This window comes from Coregonus clupeaformis, chromosome 25 (assembly GCF_020615455.1).
Source record: "Coregonus clupeaformis isolate EN_2021a chromosome 25, ASM2061545v1, whole genome shotgun sequence".
Lineage (NCBI taxonomy): Eukaryota > Metazoa > Chordata > Actinopteri > Salmoniformes > Salmonidae > Coregonus > Coregonus clupeaformis.
In genome coordinates, this window is record NC_059216.1 from 13,550,439 (window position 1) to 13,574,913 (window position 24,475).

At 44.2% G+C, this 24,475-nt stretch overlaps 1 protein-coding gene across 1 annotated transcript; it reads left to right on the forward strand.

Moving 5' to 3' along the window:
* LOC121539074 (RNA polymerase-associated protein RTF1 homolog) lies at window positions 1-23,108 on the forward strand. The gene is made up of 16 exons (XM_041847306.2): window positions 1-162; window positions 1,638-1,769; window positions 2,027-2,186; window positions 2,577-2,775; window positions 5,746-5,890; window positions 6,032-6,291; window positions 6,532-6,709; window positions 6,816-6,898; window positions 8,097-8,184; window positions 8,522-8,629; window positions 8,900-8,977; window positions 9,906-10,027; window positions 12,759-12,816; window positions 15,977-16,051; window positions 17,263-17,485; window positions 22,038-23,108. The coding sequence occupies exons 1-16, from the start codon at window positions 79-81 to the stop codon at window positions 22,142-22,144; spliced, it is 2,100 nt and encodes a 699-aa protein (XP_041703240.1). The 5' UTR covers window positions 1-78; the 3' UTR covers window positions 22,145-23,108.
* The last annotated feature ends 1,367 nt before the right edge of the window (window positions 23,109-24,475 follow it).

Here is a 24,475-nt window from a genome sequence, read left to right on the forward strand (position 1 = left end):
CATGCTCAGTTGTATCGCGCCTGTGTGGAGGACTGCGGAGCTAGCTAGCTAGCACACAGACGACCAGATAAGCTAATCATGGTGAATGTAAAGAAGCGGAAAGGTCGAGTCGTTATCGACTCTGACTCTGAAGACAGCGCTAGTGATGATAATTTAGATCAGGTGAGGATGCAACTTGTCTGGTTTCGATGTGTTTTCCGCCCGCGGCGTTGACAGCTGGCTAAGAACAGTCTGGGTTAACCAACTAGGTAACGATAGCTAGCTAGCTGTGCCTTGAGTTTGGAGGAAAACACCGCGCCATAGGCCTGACGTTTTATTGGCTTTATTCAGTTCCAGTTTATAGTATCATGTGGCAACAATAATCTCATGTGTTGTGATAATTTGGTAATCAAAGAATACAGTGACCTACTGATTTATAACGTTATTTTCTGCATTACGTGAAGGGCGCAGCTGAAGTTCTATTTTGGTGTTGACAAAACAGCTAGCTAACGTTAGCTAGCCAGCTAAAGTTAGCGTCGGAGGAATGTGTTGTAGGATAGCCTGTCCTGTTACTGGGCAGCCAATGGTGTGCTATTAAAAACATGTCAATCGTAGATTAAGCATAGCCTTACTTGCCGCAGTGAAGATGATAATTAGCTAGTTATCTTTGCTAGCGTGGTATTAAACCACCTAATACTAAGTTAACTTAGTTAGGTAGTTAGCAACTCATTAATGTTGATGTTGGTAACTTGGTAGCTAACAATTCGGCCTGTTGATTAAATTGTTTGTTTTGATAAACATACAATTAAACATTGACACAAGCTTTAACAGGAGATATATTACCCAATGATGGCTCGTATTTGTTATTTACACAGCACCCTATTAAAGTAGAATAAGTTAAGTGGTCCTCTGTAGCTCAGCTGGTAGAGCACGGCGCTTGTAACGCCAAGGTAGTGGGTTCGATCCCCGGGTCCACCCATACACAAAAAAATGTATGCACGCATGACTGTAAGTCGCTTTGGATAAAAGCGTCTGCTAAATGGCATATTATTATTATTATATTAAGTTTCTCACTGTAAAATAAGACAACATAATAAAAGCAAGTGACTGATAAACTATTAATCATCGACTACTGTAGTACTGTAATGCTTGCTAACATGCAGCAGCCTCTATAAATATACTGTAACAGATGGATGTTGTCAGTCAACTAACATTTTACCGCCATTGACGCATTCTGCTGTCCTCTGAGCAGGCCATGCAGAATTCATCCTGTATAAGTCAATCCATACTAACTATTGAAAATATCAATGTTATACAGGATGAAAGCTCCTCCCCTATTCTACCTATCTGGGCGTGAGAACATTATGTATCACTGTGCAGGCCTATTCAGTCACAATCGGCCATGCTTTAAACTTACCCCTCTGTCTTGTGTATCTCACCCTGTGGCAACCGGGGATTCCGTCTCAATCCATATTAACTGTTAACCCCTACATATTTTATAATAGGATGTCAGCTTCTCCACTTTGTGTCTGTTTGATACACTGTATCAGGAGTTCAGGCACTCACCTCTGTCACTCACCTCTGTCACTCACCTCTGTCACTCACCTCTGTCACTCACCTCTGTCACTCACCTCTGTCACTCACCCTGTGGCACCCAGGAGCTTCTGTCTCTGGCCACCAAGAGGAAGAGGGTGGACTCGGATGACCAGCAGGATAACCAGCAGGATGACCAGCCAGTCAGCAAGCCAGCAGCCTCGTCAGACTCCGAGACATCAGACAGTGACGATGAGGTATGTATCTCCTCTCTACATCTAGTTGGATCTCCTTAGGGCTGGTTTCCTGGACTAAGAAGCATATTCAACCGAGGATCTCCTTTATAAATAATGTTTTATTCCCCGACTAGGCTTGATCTGGGTCCAGGAAACCAGCCCTTATACTAGTGGCATGAAAGAGTGATGTTATTACACTATATTTTTCATACAGTCCTTGATGCTCCACGTGACAACATTGTGTTTACTGATTTGATTTGTGTGTTGTTTTCACATAGTGGACCGCCGGTGGTCCTAAAGTCAAAAAGAAGGTCAAGCCAGGGAAACCGACGGCAACAGAAAAGAAGAAAGAGGCAGCGAAGAAGAGGGTTCATAAAGCAGCATCGTCTGGAAGTTCTGGCGGAGACAGTTCTGCCGACAGCTCTGCCCCAGAGGAGGGTACGTTGTCCTGAGACCCGGGCTAATTCTCAATTCATCTTTCCTCTATACTTCTCAACCGCGCTCCTTCTCAAAACACATTGGAGAGGATGGTCCGAGGGGAGAGACCTTGGATCTTCTCCTCCTATACGCTTGAGGAGATGGGATGCGAGGAATCTTTGAAAGACGAATTGAGATAGACCCCAAGAGTGGTTGATCGCTGCCAGTGGTTAATTTGACCAACAGTTGATTTGACTCTTGTGTATCTACCAACTAAAATGCTAACTAACTCCATGTAATGTTCTCCTCCACCAGACGATAGGAAACGAGGAATGACATAAAGACACATTCAGATAAACATCTCTCTAGGGCTCTTATCTATCTAAATTATGTAACGGTCTCCTCCTCCAGGTGAGGTGTCTGACTCCGAGAGCAACAGCTCTGCCTCCAGCTCAGACTCCTCGTCCGAGGACGATGTGTTCAGGGACGGCTACGGAGAGGACCTGATGGGGGACGAGGAGGACAGGGCTCGGCTGGAGCAGATGACGGAGAAGGAGAGGGAGCAGGAGCTCTTTAACAGGATAGAGAAGAGGGAGGTGCTCAAGAGGAGGTGAGACTACTGCAGGAAGTTGGAACTATAAGGGACAGTCTCCTGGACACAGATTTAGCCTAGTCCTGGATTAAGAAGCAAAAGTGGTCGTTTCAGTACAGAGCCGGGTCTGCTTGAGAACTTTATTGTATTGTTGCTAGTTCATTTATTCATATGAAGAATTTAAGGTGAGACTAGGAGGAGCAGGAGAGTTGTGAGTGAGACTATCGTTGGGCAGGAGAGTTGTTAGTCTGTGTGTGTGTGTGTGTGTATATATGTTTGATCGGGTTCAAGTCCGGGCTCTGGCTGGGCCACTCAAGGATATTCAGAGACTTGTCCCAAAGCCACTCCTGCTTAGGGTTGTTGTCCTGTTGGAAGGTTAACCTTCGCCCCAGTCTGATGTCCTGAGCGCTTTGGATCAGGTTTTCATCAAGGATCTCGCTGTACTTTGCTCTGTTAATCTTTCCCTCGTCCTGACTAGTCTCCCAGTCCCTGCCGCTGAAAAACATTCCCCCAGCATGATGCTGCCACCACCATGCTTCACCATAGGGATGGTACCAGGTTTCCTCCAGACGTGATGCTTGGCATTCAGGCCAAAGAGTTCAATCTTGGTTTCATCAGACCAGAGAATCTTGTTTCTCATGGTCTGAGAGTCCTTTAGGGGCTATTTGGCAAACTCCAAGCGGGCTGTCATGTGCCTTTTACTGAGGAGTGGCTTCCGTCTGGCCACTCTACCATAAAGGCTTGATTGGTTGAGTGCTGCAGAGATGGTTGTCCTTCTGGAAGGTTCTCCCATCTCCACAGAGGAACTCTAGAGCTCTGTCAGAGTGACCATTGGGTTCTTGGTCACCTCCCTGACCAAGGCCCTTCTCCCTCGATTGCTCAGTTTGGCCGGGCGGCCAGCTCTAGGAAGAGCTTGGACCTCATTGCTTGGTTTTTGCTCTGACATGCCCTGTCAACTGTGGGACCTTATATAGACAGTTGTGTGCCTTTCCAAATCATGTCCAATCGATTGAATTTACCACAGGTTGACTCCAATCAAGTTGTAGAAACATCTCAAGGATGCTCAACGGAAACAGGATGCACCTGAGCTCAATTTTGAGTATCAAAGCAAAGGGTCTGAATAATAATGTAAATAAGATATTTCTTTGCAAAAAAATCTAAAAACCTGTTTTCACGTTGTCATTATGGGGTATTGTGTGTAGATTGATGAGGGATTTTTATTTATTTAATCAATTTTAGAATAGAGTAAGGCTGTAACGTAACAACATGTGGAAAAAGTAAAGGGGTCTGAATACTTTCCGAATGCACTGTACACTATATCTGTGTGTACACTGAACAAAAATATAAACGCAACATGAAAAGTTTTGGTCCTATGTTTCATGAGCTGAAATAAAAGATCCCAGAAATTTTCCATACGCACCAAAAGTTTATTTCTCTCAAAGTTTGTGCAAAAATTTGTATACATCCCATTTCTCCTTTGCCAAGATAATCCATCCACCTGCCATGTGTGGTATATCAAGAAGCTGATTAAACAGCATGATCATTACACAGGTGCACCTTGTGCTGGGGACAATAAAAGGCCACTCTTAAATGTGTAGTTTTGTCACACAACACAATGCCACAGATGTCTCAAGTTTTGAGAGAGCGTGCAATTGGCATGCTGACTGCAGGAATGTCCACCAGAGCTGTTTCCAGATCATTTAATGTTAATTTCTCTACCATAAGCCGCCTCCAGTATTGTTTTTGAGAATTTGGCAGTACATCCAACCGGCCTCACAATTGAAGACCACGTGTGACCACGCCAGCCCAGGACCTCCACATCCAGCTTCTTCACCTGCGGGATCATCTGAGACCAGCCACCCGGACAGCTGATGAAACTGTGGGTTTGCCCAACCGAAGAATTTCAGGGAAGCTCATTTGCGTGCTCGTCGTCCTCACCAGGGTCTTGACCTGACTGTAGTTCGGCATCATAACCGACTTCAGTAGGCAAATGCTCACCTTCGATGGCCACTGGCACGCTGGAGAAGTGTGCTCTTCATGGATGAATCCCAGTTTCAACTGTACCGGGCAGTTGGCAGACAGCGTGTATGGCGTTGTGTGGGCGAGCGGTTTGCTGATGTCAACGTTGTGAACAGAGTGCCCCATGGTGATGGTGGGGTTATGGTATGGGCAGGCATACGGACAACGAACACAATTTCATTTTATCGATGGCAATTTGAATGCACAGAGAAACCGTGTCAAGATTCTGAGGCCCATTGTCGTGCCATTCATCCGCCGCCATCACCTCATGTTTCATGTTGCACGGCCCCATGTCGCAAGGATCTGTACACAATTCCTGGAAGCTGAAAATGTCCCAGTTCTTCCATGGCCTGCATACTCACCAGACATGTCACCAATTGAGCATGTTTGGGATGCTCTGGATCGACGTGTATGACAGCGTGTTCCAGTTCCCGACAATATCCAGCAACTTCACACAGCCATTGAAAAGGAGTGGGACAACATTCCACAGGACATCAATCAACAGCCTGATCAACTCTATGTGAAGGAGATGTCGTGTGCTGCATGAGGCAAAAATAGTGGTCAAACCAGATACTGACTGGTTTTCTGATCCACGCCCCTACTTAAAAAAGAAAAGGTATCTGTGATCTATTCCCAGTCATGTGAAATCCATAGATTAGGGCCTAATGAATATATTTGAATTGACTGATTTCCTTATATGAACTGTAACTCAGTCACATCTTTGAAATTGTTGCATGTTGCATTGACATTTTTGTTCAGAGTATGTATATATAGGTGTGTGTGTGTGTGTGTGTGTGTGTGTGTGAGATATATATACCAGACATTCATGAGTTTGAAATCCCTGTAATTGTTGTAATTGCCTGATTTAGTAGACTGTGATAGATGTAAATGAATGACTATCCCTTGATTATTGCTATGTATATGTCATAATTGAACACCTCCCTGACACTGTCTGTCTTCTTCTGTCAGATTTGAAATTAAAAAGAAACTGAAGACGGCGAAGAAGAAGGAGAAAGAGGAAAAGAAAAAGAAACATGAGGAAGAACAGAAGAAGAAAAGAGAGAGAGCGTCCGGCGCTCATCATGAAGACAGGACACATCAGGACCAGCAAGTGGTGAGTTCATCCCAAACCTTTTAAAAAAAACAATTCTAAAAGTATGTTTTTAAACAACACACAACTTTTTTTTTGTTGTTCAGTAATATTGTGTTTCCGTAGTCCTTACCGGTACGTTGCGACTGCGTTCTCCTTTTTTAGGTTATGTCTCACAACAAGGAGAGGAGGACTAAACGGGATGAGAAGCTGGATAAGAAGTCTCAGGCCATGGAGGAACTGAAAGCAGAGCGGGAGAAGAAGAAGACCAGGACGGCCGAGCTCCTGGCCAAACGCCAGCCCCTGAAGACCAGCGAGGTGTACTCCGACGATGAGGAGGAAGAGGAGGAGGAGGAGGACGACGACAAATCCTCAGTAAAGAGCGATCGCAGTTCACGCTCTTCATCTTATTCCGAAGACGAGGAGTGAGTATCTATCCAACAGCTGTGGATTTATTTATTTAGGTGTAAAACAATTTGTACGATTTTAAAAAGTACAAGGGTTACTGGTAGTATTGGAGTTCAACACAGCACATTAGTAGTTGTCTTCCTTGATAGAGCTATATTACTGTATGTTGAATTTGGCCTTGAAGATTTCCCATTCCCATTGATTGACCAACGATCGATGACCAATGCTTCTATGTTTTCTGTCTTGGGATGGTCCAGGAAAGAGGAGACGCCACCAAAGTCTCAGCCCGTGTCACTGCCAGACGAGCTGAACCGTGTCCGTCTGTCCCGACACAAGCTGGAGCGCTGGTGCCACATGCCCTTCTTCCAGAAGACCGTGAGCGGCTGCTTCGTACGGATTGGCATTGGGAACAGTAGTAGCAAACCGGTTTACAGGGTAAGGACATGCATCTATTGGGGCAGTTTCCCTGAGCCAGATTAAAGTCCTACTCCTCTCTCCTTTTCACCTCATTTAACAATAATGAGTAATTCCCTGTGATAAGGTGGCTGAAATAGTTGACGTGGTAGAGACGGCTAAAGTCTACCAGTTGGGGACGACCCGGACCAACAAAGGACTACAGTTACGGTATGGCATCCTTCATTTAAAACTGCTCAGCTCTTACCTGCTGCTACCCTTGGCTTCTCTTCCTGTTTCTCTCCTCCTCCTCTTCTCTTCCTCTTTCTCTCCTCCTCTTCTCTTCCTCTTTCTCTCCTCCTCCTCCTCTGACTCTTTCTCTCCTCCTCCTTCTCTGACTCTTTCTCTCCTCCTCCTCTCGTCCTCTTTCTCTCCTCCTCTGACTCTTTCTCTCCTCCTCTGACTCTTTCTCTCCTCCTCCTTCTCTGACTCTTTCTCTCCTCCTCCTTCTCTGACTCTTTCTCTCCTCCTCTTCTCTTCCTCTTTCTCTCCTCCTCTTCTCTTCCTCTTTCTCTCCTCCTCTTTCTCTCCTCCTCCTCCTCTTTCTCTCCTCCTCCTCCTCTGACTCTTTCTCTCCTTCTCTGACTTTCTCTCCTTCTCTGACTCTTTCTCTCCTCCTATTCTCTGACTCTTTCTCTCCTCCTCTGACTCTTTCTCTCCTCCTCTTCCTGTTTCTCTCCTCCTCTGACTCTGACTCTTTCTCTCCTCCTCTGACTCTGACTCTTTCTCTCCTCCTCTTCTCTGACTCTTTCTCTCCTCCTCTTCTCTGACTCTTTCTCTCCTCCTCTTCTCTGACTCTTTCTCTCCTCCTCTTCTCTGACTCTTTCTCTCCTCCTCTGACTCTGACTCTTTCTCTCCTCCTCTTCTCTGACTCTTTCTCTCCTCCTCTGACTCTGACTCTTTCTCTCCTCCTCTTCTCTGACTCTTTCTCTCCTCCTCTTCTCTGACTCTTTCTCTCCTCCTCTGACTCTGACTCTTTCTCTCCTCCTCTTCTCTGACTCTTTCTCTCCTCCTCTTCTCTGACTCTTTCTCTCCTCCTCTTCTCTGACTCTTTCTCTCCTCCTCCTCCTCTGATTGTCTCACCTTCTGTGACGGTTTCCCTGTGCTGACGGTTTCCCTGTGCTGACGGTTTCCCTGTGCTGACGGTTTCCCTGTGCTGACGGTATCCCTGTGCTGACGGTATCCCTGTGCTGACGGTTTCCCTGTGCTGACGGTTTCCCTGTGCTGACGGTTTCCCTGTGCTGACGGTATCCCTGTGCTGACGGTATCCCTGTGCTGACGGTTTCCCTGTGCTGACGGTTTCCCTGTGCTGACGGTTTCCCTGTGCTGACGGTTTCCCTGTGCTCTGTCCCATATCTCTCTCCTCTAGGCATGGTGGTGACACCCGAGTCTTCAGACTGGAGTTTGTGTCCAATCAGGAGTTCACAGAAAACGAGTTCATGAAGTGGAAGGAGGCGGTGAGTTGACTGGAGGAGCATGCTGATTGGATGGTTGACTTGAGGAAGTGGTAAAGGAGATTGCTGGTTGGATGGTTGACTTGAGGAAGTGCCAGTGGGAACATGCTGATTGGATAGAGGAGCATGGTTGCTTTAATTCCTCCTGGTAGACTGCAAGATTTGTAACAACAGACCAAGGAATATCCAAAGTGAATGGAAAGATGAATGTTGTGGATCTTGGATGGATGGCTCATGGAGAAGCAGGGTTCTGTTATGCCAGGTTATGTCAGGCCTGTCGTAGAGAAGAGTCTGTTGTGGGGTGTTCAACCTGTTTGACGTTTTCCCTCTCCGTCTACAGATGATCATAGCCAGTATGCAGGTTCCCACTCTAGATGAGATCAATAAGAAGGAACAGGCCATCAAAGAGGCTTGCAACTATAAATTCAACGACAAAGACATCGAGGATGTAAGTATCTGAGTGCGTCCCAAACTGTACCCTATTCCCTATGTAGGGCCCATAGGGCTCTAGTCTAAAGTAGTGCACTATATAGGGAATAGGGTGCCATTCTCTGGTCTAAAGTAGTGCACTATATAGGGAATAGGGTGCCGTTTGAGACGCAGGATCGGTCTCATTTGTACAGGCTTATTTACCTGTCATGCCTGCTTTGTGCCGTATTAATTATGTATCTGTGTACGCTCATTATATAATGTTGAACTTTCGTTTGTTGATCCACAGATCGTAAAAGAGAAAGACAGATTCCGAAAGGCGCCTTCCAACTACGCCATGAAGAAAACTTCACTACTCAAAGATAAGGTAGATAAAGAAACATCTCCTGTGTACCGCGTGTGTACGATGTTTGAATACGTGTGCTTTAACGTGTGTGTACGATGTTTGAATACGCGTGCTTTAACGTGTGTGTACAATGTTTGAATACGCGTGCTTTAATGTGCGTGTACGATGTTTGAATACACGTGCTTTAATGTGCGTGTACGATGTTTGAATACGCGTGCTTTAATGTGCGTGTACGATGTTTGAATACGCGTTCTTTAATGTGTGTACGATGTTTGAATACGCATGCTTTAATGTGTGTGTACGATGTTTGAATACGCGTGCTTTAACGTGCGTGTACGATGTTTGAATACGCGTGCTTTAACGTGCGTGTACGATGTTTGAATACGCGTGCTTTAACGTGCGTGTACGATGTTTGAATACGCATGCTTTAACGTGCGTGTACGATGTTTGAATACGCGTGCTTTAACGTGCGTGTACGATGTTTGAATACGCGTGCTTTAACGTGCGTGTACGATGTTTGAATACGCGTGCTTTAACGTGCGTGTACGATGTTTGAATACGAGTGCTTTAACGTGCGTGTACGATGTTTGAATACGCGTGCTTTAACGTGCGTGTACCATGTTTGAATACGCGTGCTTTAACGTGCGTGTACGATGTTTGAATACGCGTGCGTGTACCATGTTTGAATACGCGTGCTTTAACGTGCGTGTACCATGTTTGAATACGCGTGCTTTAACGTGCGTGTACGATGTTTGAATACGCGTGCGTGTACCATGTTTGAATACGCGTGCTTTAATGTGCGTGTAAACTCTATTTTTATTCCATTTAGTTTTATTTTCTGATTCCATTTATTGTTGCTATGGTGTCCGGTGTGAACCGGCAGGTCATCATTTCGTTGTACTCTGTATCCTGTGCGTGACAAATGAACTTGACTTGAGACTGCCCCTAGGCCATGGCAGAGGAGAGTGGTGAAGGAGACCGAGCCAAAGAGATCCAGGACCAACTGAACGAGCTGGAGGAGAGGGCAGAGCATCTGGACCGGCAGAGGACCAAAAACATCTCTGCCATCAGGTAACACAATAGTCATATTGTATTTTATAATAATAAAACTTCATTTTGGTTAGCGGCTTTGATTTAAAAACCTTTCATACGATGACCTGCGTAGAAACACATCACTTGTGTAACGCAGCTGGCTGTACCAAACACTTGAAACTGTTGGGAGGTGAAGTTGATAAATGTACATGTTTAGGAAGATCCAATTTGCGCCCAATGAAACACGCATGGAACAAAATCACACATTTACAATGTTTTAAGTGAAGAGGCATCGAATTCAATTAAATGTCATCTTCACAACTTGTTAAAGGGATAGTTTGACATTTAGGCAATTTTCCTACTTTACCCAGAGTCAGATAAACTCACGGATACTATTTGATGTCTCTGCGTGCAGTTGGAAGGTCGTTTCTGGAGCCATTGCTAACTAGCGTTAGCGCCATGACTGGAAGTCTATGGGGGTAGCTAGCACTAACTATCCCGTTTTTAATCTGTTTTACAACAACCTGTGCAGTGCGGGTAGACTAGTCTACGTGATGAGATTATTATGGATAAGAGCGAGAATATTAGTCAAACGGCAGTCAAGCATCGATCATCACGTCACCAGAATAAGACCTTTTTATATACATTTTTTTAAATCATCAACCTCATCAACGTGCACTTTCACCACCCTGCGAAGTTCATCATAACTTAGCCTAATAAACTGCATGCGTTCCCGAGTCGTAGTGGGAGGACCACACTCCATGTCATCAGGTGGCTCCAAGTCTACTTCCATATGATGGTTATTAAATAAATATTTGCTCATTAAAAGCGCTTCCACTGACATTTCTCGCATAATTCATTTTATACCAACAAAAAGATCCCACCATGTCGAACGAACAAGTTATCTGTCGGCATTCATTAATTGTACCGAAACTTCCTGTTTCCATCACAGCTGTTGTGATTTTAGTTTTTATACGGTATGACTTAACTCGCATAACAACTGTGGATGGAAATGTGGGTAGTGTAAGAGTTAAATAATGTACTGCGGTTTACAGGACAAGTTCTGATGTTTCTCTGTCGGTCTACAGCGCGTTCGGAAACTATTCAGACCCCTTGACTATTTCCACATTTTGTTAAATTATAGCCTTATTCTAAATTGGATTACATAAATACAAATCCTCATCAATCTACACACCACACCCCATAATGACAAAGTGAAAACAGGTATTTTGAAATGTGTGCAAATGTATTAAAAATAAAAAAACATAAATATCTAATTTACATAAGTATTCAGACCCTTTGCTATGAGACTCGAAATTGAGCTCAGGTGCATCCTGTTTCCATTGATCATCCTTGAGATGTTTCTACAACTTGATTGGAGTCCACCTGTGGTAAATTCAATTGATTGGACATGATTTGGAAAGACACACACCTGTCTATATAAGATCCCACAGTTGACAGTGCATGTCAGAGCAAAAACCAAGCCATGAGGTCGGAGGAATTGTCCGTAGAGCTCCGAGACAGGATTGTGTCAAGGCACAGATCTGGGGAAGGGAAGCAAAACATTTCTGCAGCATTGAAGGTGCCCAAGAACACAGTGGCCTCCATCATTCTTAAATGGAAGACGTTTGGAACCACCAAGACTCTTCCTAGAGCTGGCCGCCCGGCCAAACTGAGCAATCGGAGGAGAATGGCCTTGGTCAGGGAGGTGACCAAGAACCCGATGGTCACTCTGACAGAGCTCCAGAGTTCCTCTGTGGAGATGGGAGAACCTTCCAGAAGGACAACAATCTCTGCAGCACTCCACCAATCAAGCCTTTATGATAGAGTGGCCAGACGGAAGCCACTCCTCAGTAAAAGGCACATGACAGTCCGCTTGGAGTTTGCCAAAAGGCACCTAAGGGACTCTCAGACCATGAGAAACAAGATTCTCTGGTCTGATTGAACTCTTTGGCCTGAATGCCAAGCGTCACGTCTGGAAGAAACCTGGCACCATCCCTACGGTGAAGCGTGGTGGTGGCAGCATCATGCTGTGGGGATGTTTTTCTGCGGCAGGGACTGGGAGACTAGTCAGGATCGAGGGAAAGATGAACGGAGCAAAGTACAGAGAGATCCTTGATGAAAACCTGCTCCAGAGTGCTCCGGACCTCAGACTGGGGTGAAGGTTCACCTTCCAACAGGACAACGACCCTATGCACACAGCCAAGACAACACAGGAGTGGCTTCTGGACATGTCTCTGAATGTCCTTGAGTGGCCCAGCCAGAGCCCAGACTTGAACCCGATCGAACATCTCTGGAGAGACCTGAAAATAGCTGTGCAGCAACGCTCCCCATCCAACCTGACAGAGCTTGAGAGGATCTGCAGAGAAGAATGGGAGAAACTCGCCAAATACAGGTGCGCCAAGCTTGTAGCGTAATACTCAAGAAGACTTGAGGCTGTAATCGCTGCCAAAGGTGCTTCGACAAAGTACTGAATAAAGGGTCTGAATACTTATGTAAATGTGATATTTAGATCTTTTGAAAAATCTGTCGGTGCCCTTGAGCAAGGCACTTAACCCTAATTGCTCCTGTAAGTCGCTCTGGATAAGAGCGTCTGCTAAATGACTAAAATGTAAATGTATTGTGTGTAGATTGATAAGGGGAAAAACAATTTAATCAATTTTGAGAATAAGGCTGTAACGTAACAAAATGTAGAAAAGGTCAGGGGGTCTGAATACTTTCCGAATGCACTGTATATGAACCTCCCTGCCTGTCAATGTGTCTCCTCCAGCTACATCAACCAGAGGAATCGTAGCTGGAACATTGTGGAATCTGAGAAGGCTCTAGTCGTAAGTATCCCAGCCTCCATCTGTACTAAATACCTCTCATCACAGTGCAATTATGTTTTTAATCAGTGTATATATATTTACTTACTTACTACCGGTCAAAAGTTTGGACACACCTACTCATTCAAGGGTTTTTCTTTATTTTGACTATTTTCTACATTGTAGAATAATAGTGAAGACATCAGAACTATGAAATAACACATATGGAATCATGTAGTAACCAAAAAAAGTGTTAAACAAATCAAAATATATTTTATATTTGAGATTCTTCAAATAGCCACCCTTTGCCTTGATGACAGCTTTGCAGACTCTTGGCATTCTCTCAACCAGCTTCATGAGGTAGTCACCTGGAATGCATTTCAATTAACAGGTGTGCCTTTTTAAAAGTTAATTTGTGGAATTTGTTTCCTTCTTAATGCGTTTGAGCCAATCAGTTGTGTTGTGACAAGGTGGGGGCTGGCTATACAGAAGATAGCCCTATTTGGTAAAAGTCCATTATGGCAAGAACAGCTCAAATAAGCAAAGAGAAACGACAGTCTTACCATCATTACTTTAAGACATGAAGGTCAGTCAATACGGAAAATATCAAGAACTTTGAAAGTTTCTTCAAGTGTAGTCGCAAAAACCGTCAAGTGATATGATGATACTGGCTCTCATGAGGACCGCCACAGGAATGGAAGACCCAGAGTTACCTCTGCTGCAGAGGATAAATTCATTACAGTTACCAGCCTCAGAAATTGCAGCCCAAATAAATGCTTCACAGAGTTCAAGTAACAGACACATCTCAACATCAACTGTTCAGAGGAGAATGTGTGAATCAGTCTTTCGTGGTCGAATTGCTGCAAAGAAACCACTACTAAAGGACACCAATAATAATAAGAGACTTGCTTGGACCAAGAAACACGAGCAATGGACATCAGACCGGTGGAAATGTGACTTTGGTCTGGAGTCCAAATTTGAGATTTTTGGTTCCAACCGCCGTGTCTTTGTGAGACACGTGTGGGTGAACGGATGATCTCCGCATGTGTATTTCCCACCGTAATGCATGGAGGAGGAGGTGTTATGGTGTGGGGGTGCTTTGCTGGTGACACTGTCTGTGATTTTATTTAGAATTCAAGGCACACATAACCAGCATGGCTACCACAGCATTCTGCAGTGATACGCCATCCCATCTGGTTTGGGCTTAGTGGGACTGTCATTTGTTTTTCAACAGGACAATGACCCAACACACCTCCAGGCTGTGTAAGGGCTATTTCACCAAGAAGGAGAGTGATGGAGTGCTGCATCAGATGACCTGGCCTCCACAATTCCCGACCTCATCCAAATTGAGATGGCTTGGGATGACTTGGACCGCAGAGTGAAGGAAAAGCAGCCAACAAGTGCTCAGCATATGTGGGAACTCCTTCAAGACTGTTGGAAAAGCATTCCAGGTGAAGCTGGTTGAGAGAATGCCAAGAGTGTACAAAGCTGTCATCAAGGCAAAGGGTGGCTATTTGAAGAATCTCAAATATAAACTTTTTTATGATTTGTTTAACACTTTTTGGGTTACTACATGATTCCATATGTGTTATTTCATAGTTTTGATGTCTTCACTATTATTCTACAATATAGAAAATAGTAAAAATAAAGAAAAACCCTTGAATGAGTAGGTGTTCTAAAACTGTTGACCGGTAGCGTATGTGTATATATACTGAACAAAAATATAAATGCAACATGCAACAATTTCAAAGATTTTACTGAGTTATGGTTAATATAAGGAAATCAGTCAATTGAAATTAATAAATTAGGCCCAAATATATGGATTTCACATGACTGGGAATACAGATATGCATCTGTTGGTCACCGATACCTTAAGAAAAAGGTAGGGGCGTGGATCAGAAAACCAGTAAGTATCTGGTGTGACCACAATTTGCCTCATGCAGCGCGACACATCTCCTTCGCATAGAGTTGATCAGGCTGTTGATTGTTGTCCTGTGGAATGTTGTCCAACTCCTCTTCAAAGACTATGTGAAGTTGCTGGATATTGGCGGGAACTGGAACACGCTGTCGTACACGTCGATCCAGACCATCCCAAACATGCTCAATGGGTGACGTCTGGTGAGTATGCAGGCCATGGAAGAACTGGGACATTTTCAGCTTCCAGGAATTGTGTACAGATCGTTGTGACATGGGGCCGTGCATTATCATGAGGTGATTGCGGCGGATGAATGGCACGACAATGGGCCTCAGGATCTCATCACGGTTTCTCTGTGCATTCAAATTGCAATCGATAAAATGCAATTGTGTTCGTTGTCTGTAGCTTATGCCTGCCCATACCACAACCCCACCACCACTATGAGGCACTCTGTTCACAACGTTGACATCAGCAAACCGCTCGCCCACACAACGCCATACACGTGGTCTGCGGTTGTGAGGCCGGATGGACTTACTGCCAAATTCTTTTAAAAAATGTTGGAGTTGGCTTATGGTGGAGAAATTAACATTCAATTCTCTGGCAACAGCTCTGGTGGACATTCCTGCAGTCAGCATGCCAATTGCACGCTCCCTCAAAACTTGAGACGTCTGTGGCATTGTGTTGTTTGACAAAACTGCACATTTTAGTGGCCTTTTATTGTCCTCAGCACAAGGTGCACCTGTGTAATGATCATGCTGTTTAATCAGCTTCTTGATATGCCACACCTGTCAGGAGGAAGGATTATTTTGGCAAATGAGAAATGCTCACTAACAGGGATGTTAACAAATTTGTGCACAACATTTTAGAGAAATATGCTTTTTGTGCGTATGAAACATTTCTGGGATCTTTTATTTCAGCTCATGAAACATGGGACCAACACTTTACATGTTGTGTTTATATTTTTGTTTAGTGTACATTATTTATACATGTATTACTCTTTGTTACTCTTTGGGGCGGCAGGTGGCTTAGTGGGTAAGAGCGTTGTGCCAGTAACCGAAAGGTCGCTGGTTCTAATCCCCGAGCCGACTAGGTGAAAAATCTGTCTGTGCCCTTAAGCAAGGCACTTAACCCTAATTGCTCATGTAAGTCGCTCTGGATAAGAGCGTCTGCTAAATGACTAAAATGTCAAAAAATGTTACTTATTATTACATTACATTTTCTATTATTATTATGACTATATTATAATATAATATCCTATTTCTCTGTCAGGCTGAGGGACAGAATGCCAAGCTGCAGATGGACCCGTTCACTAGACGGCAGTGCAAACCTACCATGGTGTCTAACGTAAGTCATTATCTCTCTCTCCACCATGGTGTCTAACGTAAGTCATAATCTCTCTCTCTCCACCATGGTGTCTAACGTAAGTCATTATCTCTCTCCACCATGGTGTCTAACGTAAGTCATTATCTCTCTCTCTCTCCACCATGGTGTCTAACGTAAGTCATTATCTATCTCTCTCTCTCTCCACCATGGTGTCTAACGTAAGTCATTATCTCTCTCTCCACCATGGTGTCTAACGTAAGTCATTATCTCTCTCTCCACCATGGTGTCTAACGTAAGTCATTATCTCTCGCACTCCCCACCATGGTGTCTAACGTAAGTCATTATCTCTCTCTCCACCATGGTGTCTAACGTAAGTCATTATCTCTCTCTCTCCACCATGGTGTCTAACGTAAGTCATTATCTCTCTCTCTCCACCATGGTGTCTAACGTAAGTCATTATCTCTCTCTCCCCACCATGGTGTCTAACGTAAGTCATTATCTCTCTCTCTCCCCACCATGGTGTCTAACGTAAGTCATTATCTCTCTCTCTCTCCACCATGGTGTCTAACGTAAGTCATTATCTCTCTCTCTCCACCATGGTGTCGAACGTAAGTCATTATCTCTCTCTCCACCATGGTGTCTAACGTAAGTCATTATCTCTCTCTCTCTCCACCATGGTGTCTAACGTAAGTCATTATCTCTCTCTCCACCATGGTGTCTAACGTAAGTCATTATCTCTCTCTCCACCATGGTGTCTAACGTAAGTCATTATCTATCTCTCTCTCTCTCTCCACCATGGTGTCTAACGTAAGTCATTATCTCTCTCTCCACCATGGTGTCTAACGTAAGTCATTATCTCTCTCTCCACCATGGTGTCTAACGTAAGAGCTCTTCTTTATGTTCACATGGACATCGATCCAAATAGCACCCTATTCCCTATGTAGTGCACTACTGTTGACCAGGACCCCTAGCACCCTATTCCCTATGTAGTGCACTACTGTTGACCAGGACCCCTAGCACCCTATTCCCTATGTAGTGCCCTACTGTTGACCAGGACCCCTAGCACCCTATTCCCTATGTAGTGCACTACTGTTGACCAGGACCCCTAGGGAATAGGGTGCCATTTGGGATGCAGCCATGCTGTGCAATTTTGAACGTAAGGAATTCATATAATATTCAGAATAACTTGTTATGTGTGTCTGTCTGCAGTATTTACGTTTGTTTTGTTTCAGGCCAGAGACCCTTCAGTCCATGCAGCTATCCTCCAACACCTCAATGAGAAGTACGGAGAAGGGTCGGGCAAAGAGATGGACTTGGAGTTTGAGATGGGCAGGGGAGCAGGACAGGCTGCTCTGAAAGTCATTGACCCTACTAAGAACACCAGCGACCTCTCAGAGGACCTATTTAAAGTGCACGATTTTGACGTCAAGATCGACCTACAGGTTCCCAATGCAGGTGAGATGGATCATTTCAAATTTGTATGTAACAAGCAGAAAGTGGTGGGTTCAGGGATCGAACCCCCGTCTCCAGGGGGATTGTTCAATTTGTAGTGTGTGGTCGGTGCTGCTGCCAGACCATAGGGGGTTCGATCCTACCACTACAAAGCAGGATCAATGCGTTAGCCAACAAGTGCTAAGCATATGTGGGAACTCCTTCAAGAGTGTTGGAAAAGCATTCCAGGTGAAGCTGGTTGAGAGAATGCCAAGAGTGCGCAAAGCTGTCATCAAGGCAAAGGGTGGCTTATTTGAAGAATCTCAAATATAAAATATATTTTGATTTGTTTAACACTTTTTGGGTTATTACATGATTCCATATGTGTTATTTCATAGTTTTGATGTCTTCACTATTATTCTACAATGTAGAAAATAGTAAAAATAAAGAAAAACCCTTGAATGAGTAGGTGTTGTAAAACTGTTGACTGGTACTGTATATACAGGTGCAGCTCAATAAATTAGAATCTTGTGGAAAAGTTAAGTCATTTCAATAATTAAATTGACAAAGTGAAACTCATATATATTGTGGATTAATTACACAAAAAGTTAAATAGTTCAAGCCTGTATTTGTTTTAATCTTGATGATTACGGTTTACAGCTCATGAAAACCACAAAATCAGTATCTCAGAAAATTTGAATATGACATAAGGCCAGTGAAAAAAGGAAATTTAATACAGATGTCGGCCTTCTGAAAAGTATGTTCTTGTACGTGCAGTCAGTACTTGGTTGGGGCTCCTTTTGCATGAATCTCTGCATCTATGCGGCGTGGCATGGAGTCGACCAGCCCGTGGCACTGCTGAGGTGTTATGGAAGCCCAGGCTGCTTCGATAGCGGCCTTCTGCTCGTCTGCATTGTTGGGTCTCGTGTCTCATTTTCCTCTTGAACATACCCCATAAATTCTCTATGGGGTTCAGATCAGGCGAGTTTGCTGGCCAATCAAGCGCAGTAATCCCACGGTCATTGAACCAGGTATTGGTACCTTTGGCAGTGTGGGCAGGTGCCAAGTCCTGCTGGAAAATGAAATCAGCATCTCCGTAAAGCTTGTCAGCAGAAGGAAGCGTGAAGTGCTCTAACATTTCCTGGCAGACGGCTGAGTTGACTTTGGACTTGATGAAACACAGTGGACCAACACCTCAGAAGATGACATGGCTCCCCAAATCATCACTGACTGTGGAAACTTCACACTGGAATTCAAGCAACTTGGATTCTGTGCCTCTCCACTCTTCCTCCAAATCAAATCAAATCAAATTTTATTGGTCACATGCGCCGAATACAACAGGTGCAGACATTACAGTGAAATGCTTACTTACAGCCCTTAACCAACAGTGCATTTATTTTAAACAAAAAAAGTAAAAATAAAACAACAAAAAAAGTGTTGAGAAAAAAAAGAGCAGAAGTAAAATAAAGTGACAGTAGGGAGGCTATATATACAGGGGGGTACCGTTGCAGAGTCAATGTGCGGGGGCACCGGCTAGTTGAGGTAGTTGAGGTAATATGTACATGTGGGTAGAGTTAAAGTGACTATGCATAAATACTTAACAGAGTAGCAGCAGCGTAAAAAGGATGGGGTGGGGGGGCAGTGCAAATAGTCCGGGTAGCCATGATTAGCTGTTCAGGAGTCTTATGGCTTGGGGGTAGAAGCTGTTGAGAAGTCTTTTGGACCTAGACTTGGCACTCCGGTACCGCTTGCCGTGCGGTAGCAGAGAGAACAGTCTATGACTAGGGTGGCTGGAGTCTTTGACAATTTTGAGGGCCTTCCTCTGACACCGCCTGGTATAGAGGTCCTGGATGGCAGGAAGCTTTGCCCCAGTGATGTACTGGGCCGTACGCACTACCCTCTGTAGTGCCTTGCGGTCGGAGGCCAAGCAGTTGCCATACCAGGCGGTGATGCAACCAGTCAGGATGCTCTCGATGGTGCAGCTGTAGAATCTTTTGAGGATCTGAGGACCCATGCCAAATCTTTTTAGTCTCCTGAGGGGGAATAGGCTTTGTCGTGCCCTCTTCACAACTGTCTTGGTGTGTTTGGACCATGATAGTTCGTTGGTGATGTGGACACCAAGGAACTTGAAGCTCTCAACCTGTTCCACTACAGCCCCGTCGATGAGACTCCAGACTCTGGGACCTTGATTGGCGAATGAAATGCAAAATGTACTTTCATCTGAAAAGAGGACTTTGGACCACTGAGCGACAGACCAGTTATTTTTCTCCTTAGCCCAGGTAAGACGCTTCTGACGTTGCCTCTGGTTCAGGAGTGGCTTGACACGAGGAATGCGACAGTTGTAGCCCATTTCCTGGCTACGTCTGTGCGTGGTGGCTCTTGATGCACTGACTCCTGCCTCAGTCCACTCCTTGGTCTGTGCGTGGTGGCTCTTGATGCACTGACTCCTGCCTCAGTCCACTCCTTGTGAAGCTCCCCCACATTTTCGAATGGCCTTTGCTTGACAATCCTCTCAAGGCTCCTGTTATCCCTGTTGCTTGAGCACCTTTTCCTACCACACTTCTTCCTTCCACTTGACCCTCCATGAATATGCTTGGATACAGCCCTCTGTGAACAGCCAGCTTCTTTAGCAATGATCTTTTGAGGCTTTCCCTCCTTGTGGAGGGTGTTGATGACTGTCTTCTGCACAACTGTCCAGTCAGCAGTCTTCCCCATGATTGTGAAGCCTACTGAACTGAACTGAGATACCATTTAAAGGCTCAGGAAACCTTTGCAGGTGTTTTGAGTTAGTTAGCTGATTAGAGTGTGACACCTTGAGTCTACAATATTTAACTTTTTCACAATATTCTAATTTTCTGAGATACTGAATTTGTGGTTTTCATGAGCTGTAAGCCGTAAATCATCAAGATTAAAATAAATACAACCTTGAACTATTTCACTTTTTGTTTCACTTTGTCAATTGAATTATTGAAATTACTTAACTTTTCCACAATATTCTAATTTATTGAGCTGCACCTGTATATTGTTTTGCTACTGCTCGATTAAAGATCTCTGTCGACTAAATGGGGTCAGCCCTAGTGGAGTAACTACAATGTTGTTGATCCATCATCATAACATTTTTGACATGCGTTTTTCTGGATTTTTTGTTGTTATTCTGTCTCTCACTGTTCAAATAAACCTACCATTAAAATTATAGACTGATCATTTCTTTGTCAGTGGGCAAACATACAAAAATCAGCAGGGGATCAAATACTTTTTTCCCTCACTGTAATTCCACTTTGACATTATGGGGTATTGTGTGTAGATCAGTGACCCAAAAAATCTCAATTGAATCCATTTTAAATTCAGACTGTAACAAAACAAAATGTTGAAAAGGTCTAGGGGTGTGAATACCTTCTGAAGGAACTGTATACATCATTGACAGACAGACACAGACAAACAGACAGACAGCTCAGAGAGACAGACAGACAGACAGCTCAGAGAGACAGACAGACAGCTCAGAGAGACAGACAGACAGCTCAGAGAGACAGACAGACAGCTCAGAGAGACAGACAGACAGCTCAGAGAGACAGACAGACAGCTCAGAGAGACAGACAGACAGCTCAGAGAGACAGACAGCTCAGAGAGACAGACAGCTCAGAGAGACAGACAGCTCAGAGAGACAGACAGCTCAGAGAGACAGACAGCTCAGAGAGACAGACAGCTCAGAGAGACAGACAGCTCAGACAGAGAGACAGCTCAGAGAGACAGACAGACAGCTCAGAGAGACAGACAGACAGCTCAGAGAGACAGACAGACAGCTCAGAGAGACAGACAGACAGCTCAGAGAGACAGACAGACAGCTCAGAGAGACAGACAGACAGCTCAGAGAGACAGACAGACAGCTCAGAGAGACAGACAGACAGCTCAGAGAGACAGACAGACAGCTCAGAGAGACAGACAGCTCAGAGAGACAGACAGCTCAGAGAGACAGACAGCTCAGAGAGACAGACAGCTCAGAGAGACAGACAGCTCAGAGAGACAGACAGCCGAGGCTCTGCTCATGACATCCATCAGCAGCAGATTCTAATGGAAAATGTATGTGTTTATGCAACAAATGTTATTGCATCTTATTGATTTGTTCCTCTAATCAAACATAATCGAGCAGAATCATTTGAAACTAAACGTATCGTTCCTCTATCGTATCGGCGCCCGTGTATATAGATACTAAATCGTCTTGAAATGGAAAGATGCACATCCCTAGTTAGCCAGCTAACTTTGATAAACAACCAGAAATAACTGTGGATTTTCTGATTCAATAAGAAAGCTAGTTACATGTGTTTTTGTTTGTTGAATCCATTAGGCCGTGCCAATTTCAAGCTTAACTTTCTAAAAAAAAATCAAAAGTTATTTCAGAATATTTCCATTGTGAAGTTTGGGACAGATCTAGGATCAGCTAACCCCTCCCCGAATCCCAACCTTAACCATTAGTGAGGAAAAAGCTAAACTGATTCAAGGTCAGCGTCTAGGGGCAACTTCACCCTGTACTGTAACAACAGATATGTCACACTAATGTTGTTCCTCCGGTGTGTTTCAGAAGCCAAGTCTCTGTCAGTAAGCGCTAACACCCTGGCAGTGAAGGACGGTGCTCCGCGCAGGTCTCTCAACCTGGAGGACTACAAGAAGAGGAGGGGCTTGATCTGAAGAACTACGGGAAGAGGAGGGGCTTGGTCTAAAGAACTACAGGAAGAGGAGGGGCTTGGTCTAACGATCTGATAGCCTAAGCCCTCAGTCAGTCAGAACCACCTGCATGTGTTGGTTGGCCATTCTACCCCTGTGTACGTGTGTGTGTGTCTGAGAGGTGTGTGTGTGTGAGTGAGAGAGAGGTGTGAGTGTGTACACTAGAGACTGTCCATCTTAAAACTGAGAGGAAATATTAAGAGAAGACAACTTTTTTTTCTCAAAGGTTCTCTCTTAGAAGAAAGTTGTCCACCTTTACTTTTTTTAGCGTTATTATGTGCAAAGTCATATTTGGAATTGTTTGTTTTTTTCTTAGTTATTTCTACGTTTTTATAAATAAATCTATCATTGGTTCTCCCTCATACGGATCTGAAGTTCACTCCTTTGGTGTCCAGGGCACAGTGCTTGAAAAAGGACACTGTCTTTGTAAGACTTAGATTGTTGAAATACTTTTGAGTTTATTGGACTGCGAACTGATTCTGATTTCCCCGTCAACGACACAGACTGGATTTGAGGGCAGTTCCACCTGCACGGTTCACTAGAGGTGAAGTTGCCTCTAGACGCTGATCTGGGGTCAACCACTAATGGTTGAGGTTCGGATTGGGGTAGGAGAAACTGGTCCTGGTTCTGTAGCATCTTAGGCTGCAGGGCCCTTTATCTGCTTCCTGGACAGTACATGTGACTTTTTTCCAAGTCTATGAAAATAAACGGATTAATGTATCTATTTACATGGATCACTGAGTATTTTTTTTTTCCATTTATTTTAATCTCAAGTTTTTTGTTTGTTGTTGCTACCATTACCTCTCATTTTCAGAGCAGATTCTAAGTGTTATGGATTGTGTACTTAGTCAGTTCCTGTATTGTGGCATGCAATGTAAATAATACAATTTGGAGTGAGTGCGTCAGAATAAAGAGGCACTGTTTCGTACCGTTGGTTTCCGTTTGCGTTTTGTCTCGCTCCCAATGAGTGAGTCTCAAAATCCTCCCTTTTCCCCCCTATTCCCATTGTAACATGGTTCCAATAATGAAAATGAAATATATTTTAAAGTTGATCACCTGACAATAGTTAAACAAAATATCTACCCTCATGAGGCATCAGTTGCTGGGACCGCTATGATCTGTCCAGCGGACCAAGGCCGGGCCTGAGGAGCTGTTTGGCGTAGCAGCTAGCCTAGCTGCTAGTTAGCTGCCTATCGAGCTAGCAGGGTTTTCTTGAGGAATGCAGCCCGCGACGCGGTTAGCCATCGTTGCTAGGACTGCGGATTTGCCCGGGCTTGTGGCTGTCTAGATCCCTGCTGTTTGTATCCGATCTCCCTTGCGACTGATGGGTATTTTTTCAGTAGACCATACAGAGCCATGGTACCGAGTGGTACCCAAGGTCAGACCATAGGTTAAACATGGTAAATATTTCTAGACTATAAAGATTAAAACATAGTCGTACTGCTTGTTTTTATAATTAACTAAGTGGATACGGAGAGTGGTACACAGGGAGGGAGTCTGAGCCAGGAAATGGCTCCTGATTTGATTATACTGTTATGCATGATCCAATGCATTAGGAATGTCTTAAATGTGTATGGTTGAAAATATGGTTATGGACCTGCCATGTTTAAACCATATTTAAGTATCGATTGATATGTTTTGGAATAAACAGAGCAGAGCCAGGAGATGGCTCTGTTATTTTCTACATGAGAAAGCTTGGTTTGGCCACTATTGTTTTCAAACTAGATACATAGGAGGAGACTGAATAGGGTCAGATTTCGCCACTATCATAAATAGAGAGAGTGGGCGGAGCGGTCAAAAGATGAATGCTTGGAAACAATAGTGGAGAAATTGAACTGGGAGGGTTTAAGCTAAAAAATTACATAAAACGAGCAGGAATGGACATTGTATATAAACTGAGGGCCAAGTGTTGGGAGTTCAGATGTTTTGCAAACCACCTCGGCTCTATTGCGTATGTAATAAAGTCTATCTTAATTCTACAAAAACTCTGGAAGAACTTTGATTTTTAATAAGTATAGTGATAATTTTCCACGACCTGCCCTGTCTGTAACGGCGAGGAGTAACAGCGTAACCTACGTTGTTACCATGACAAAGAACAAAGCCGCCGGGAGTACCGTTGAGGACAGTAGCGTCTCTCTATCACAGGTGAGGGATCATTTAAACAAACAGAGTTCTACAAGCAGTTGTTACAACAACAAGAAAATAGCTTCAAGTGTTTTCTCCAAATACTGGTGGAGTCAACTAATGAAAGAATGGACGACCTGACCAGAGTGGTCCAGGACCTGAAGCACAGTT

What these genes read in the sequence shown, in the direction of transcription:
- LOC121539074 (XM_041847306.2), top strand. Translation starts at nt 79, where the DNA reads ATGGTGAATGTAAAGAAGCGGAAAGGTCGAGTCGTTATCGACTCTGAC. An exon ending in TCATGAAGTGGAAGGAGGCG is followed by an intron (nt 8,185 to 8,521) that starts GTGAGTTGACTG and finishes CTCCGTCTACAG; the next exon opens with ATGATCATAGCCAGTATGCA. An exon ending in CCTACAGGTTCCCAATGCAG is followed by an intron (nt 17,486 to 22,037) that starts GTGAGATGGATC and finishes GGTGTGTTTCAG; the next exon opens with AAGCCAAGTCTCTGTCAGTA.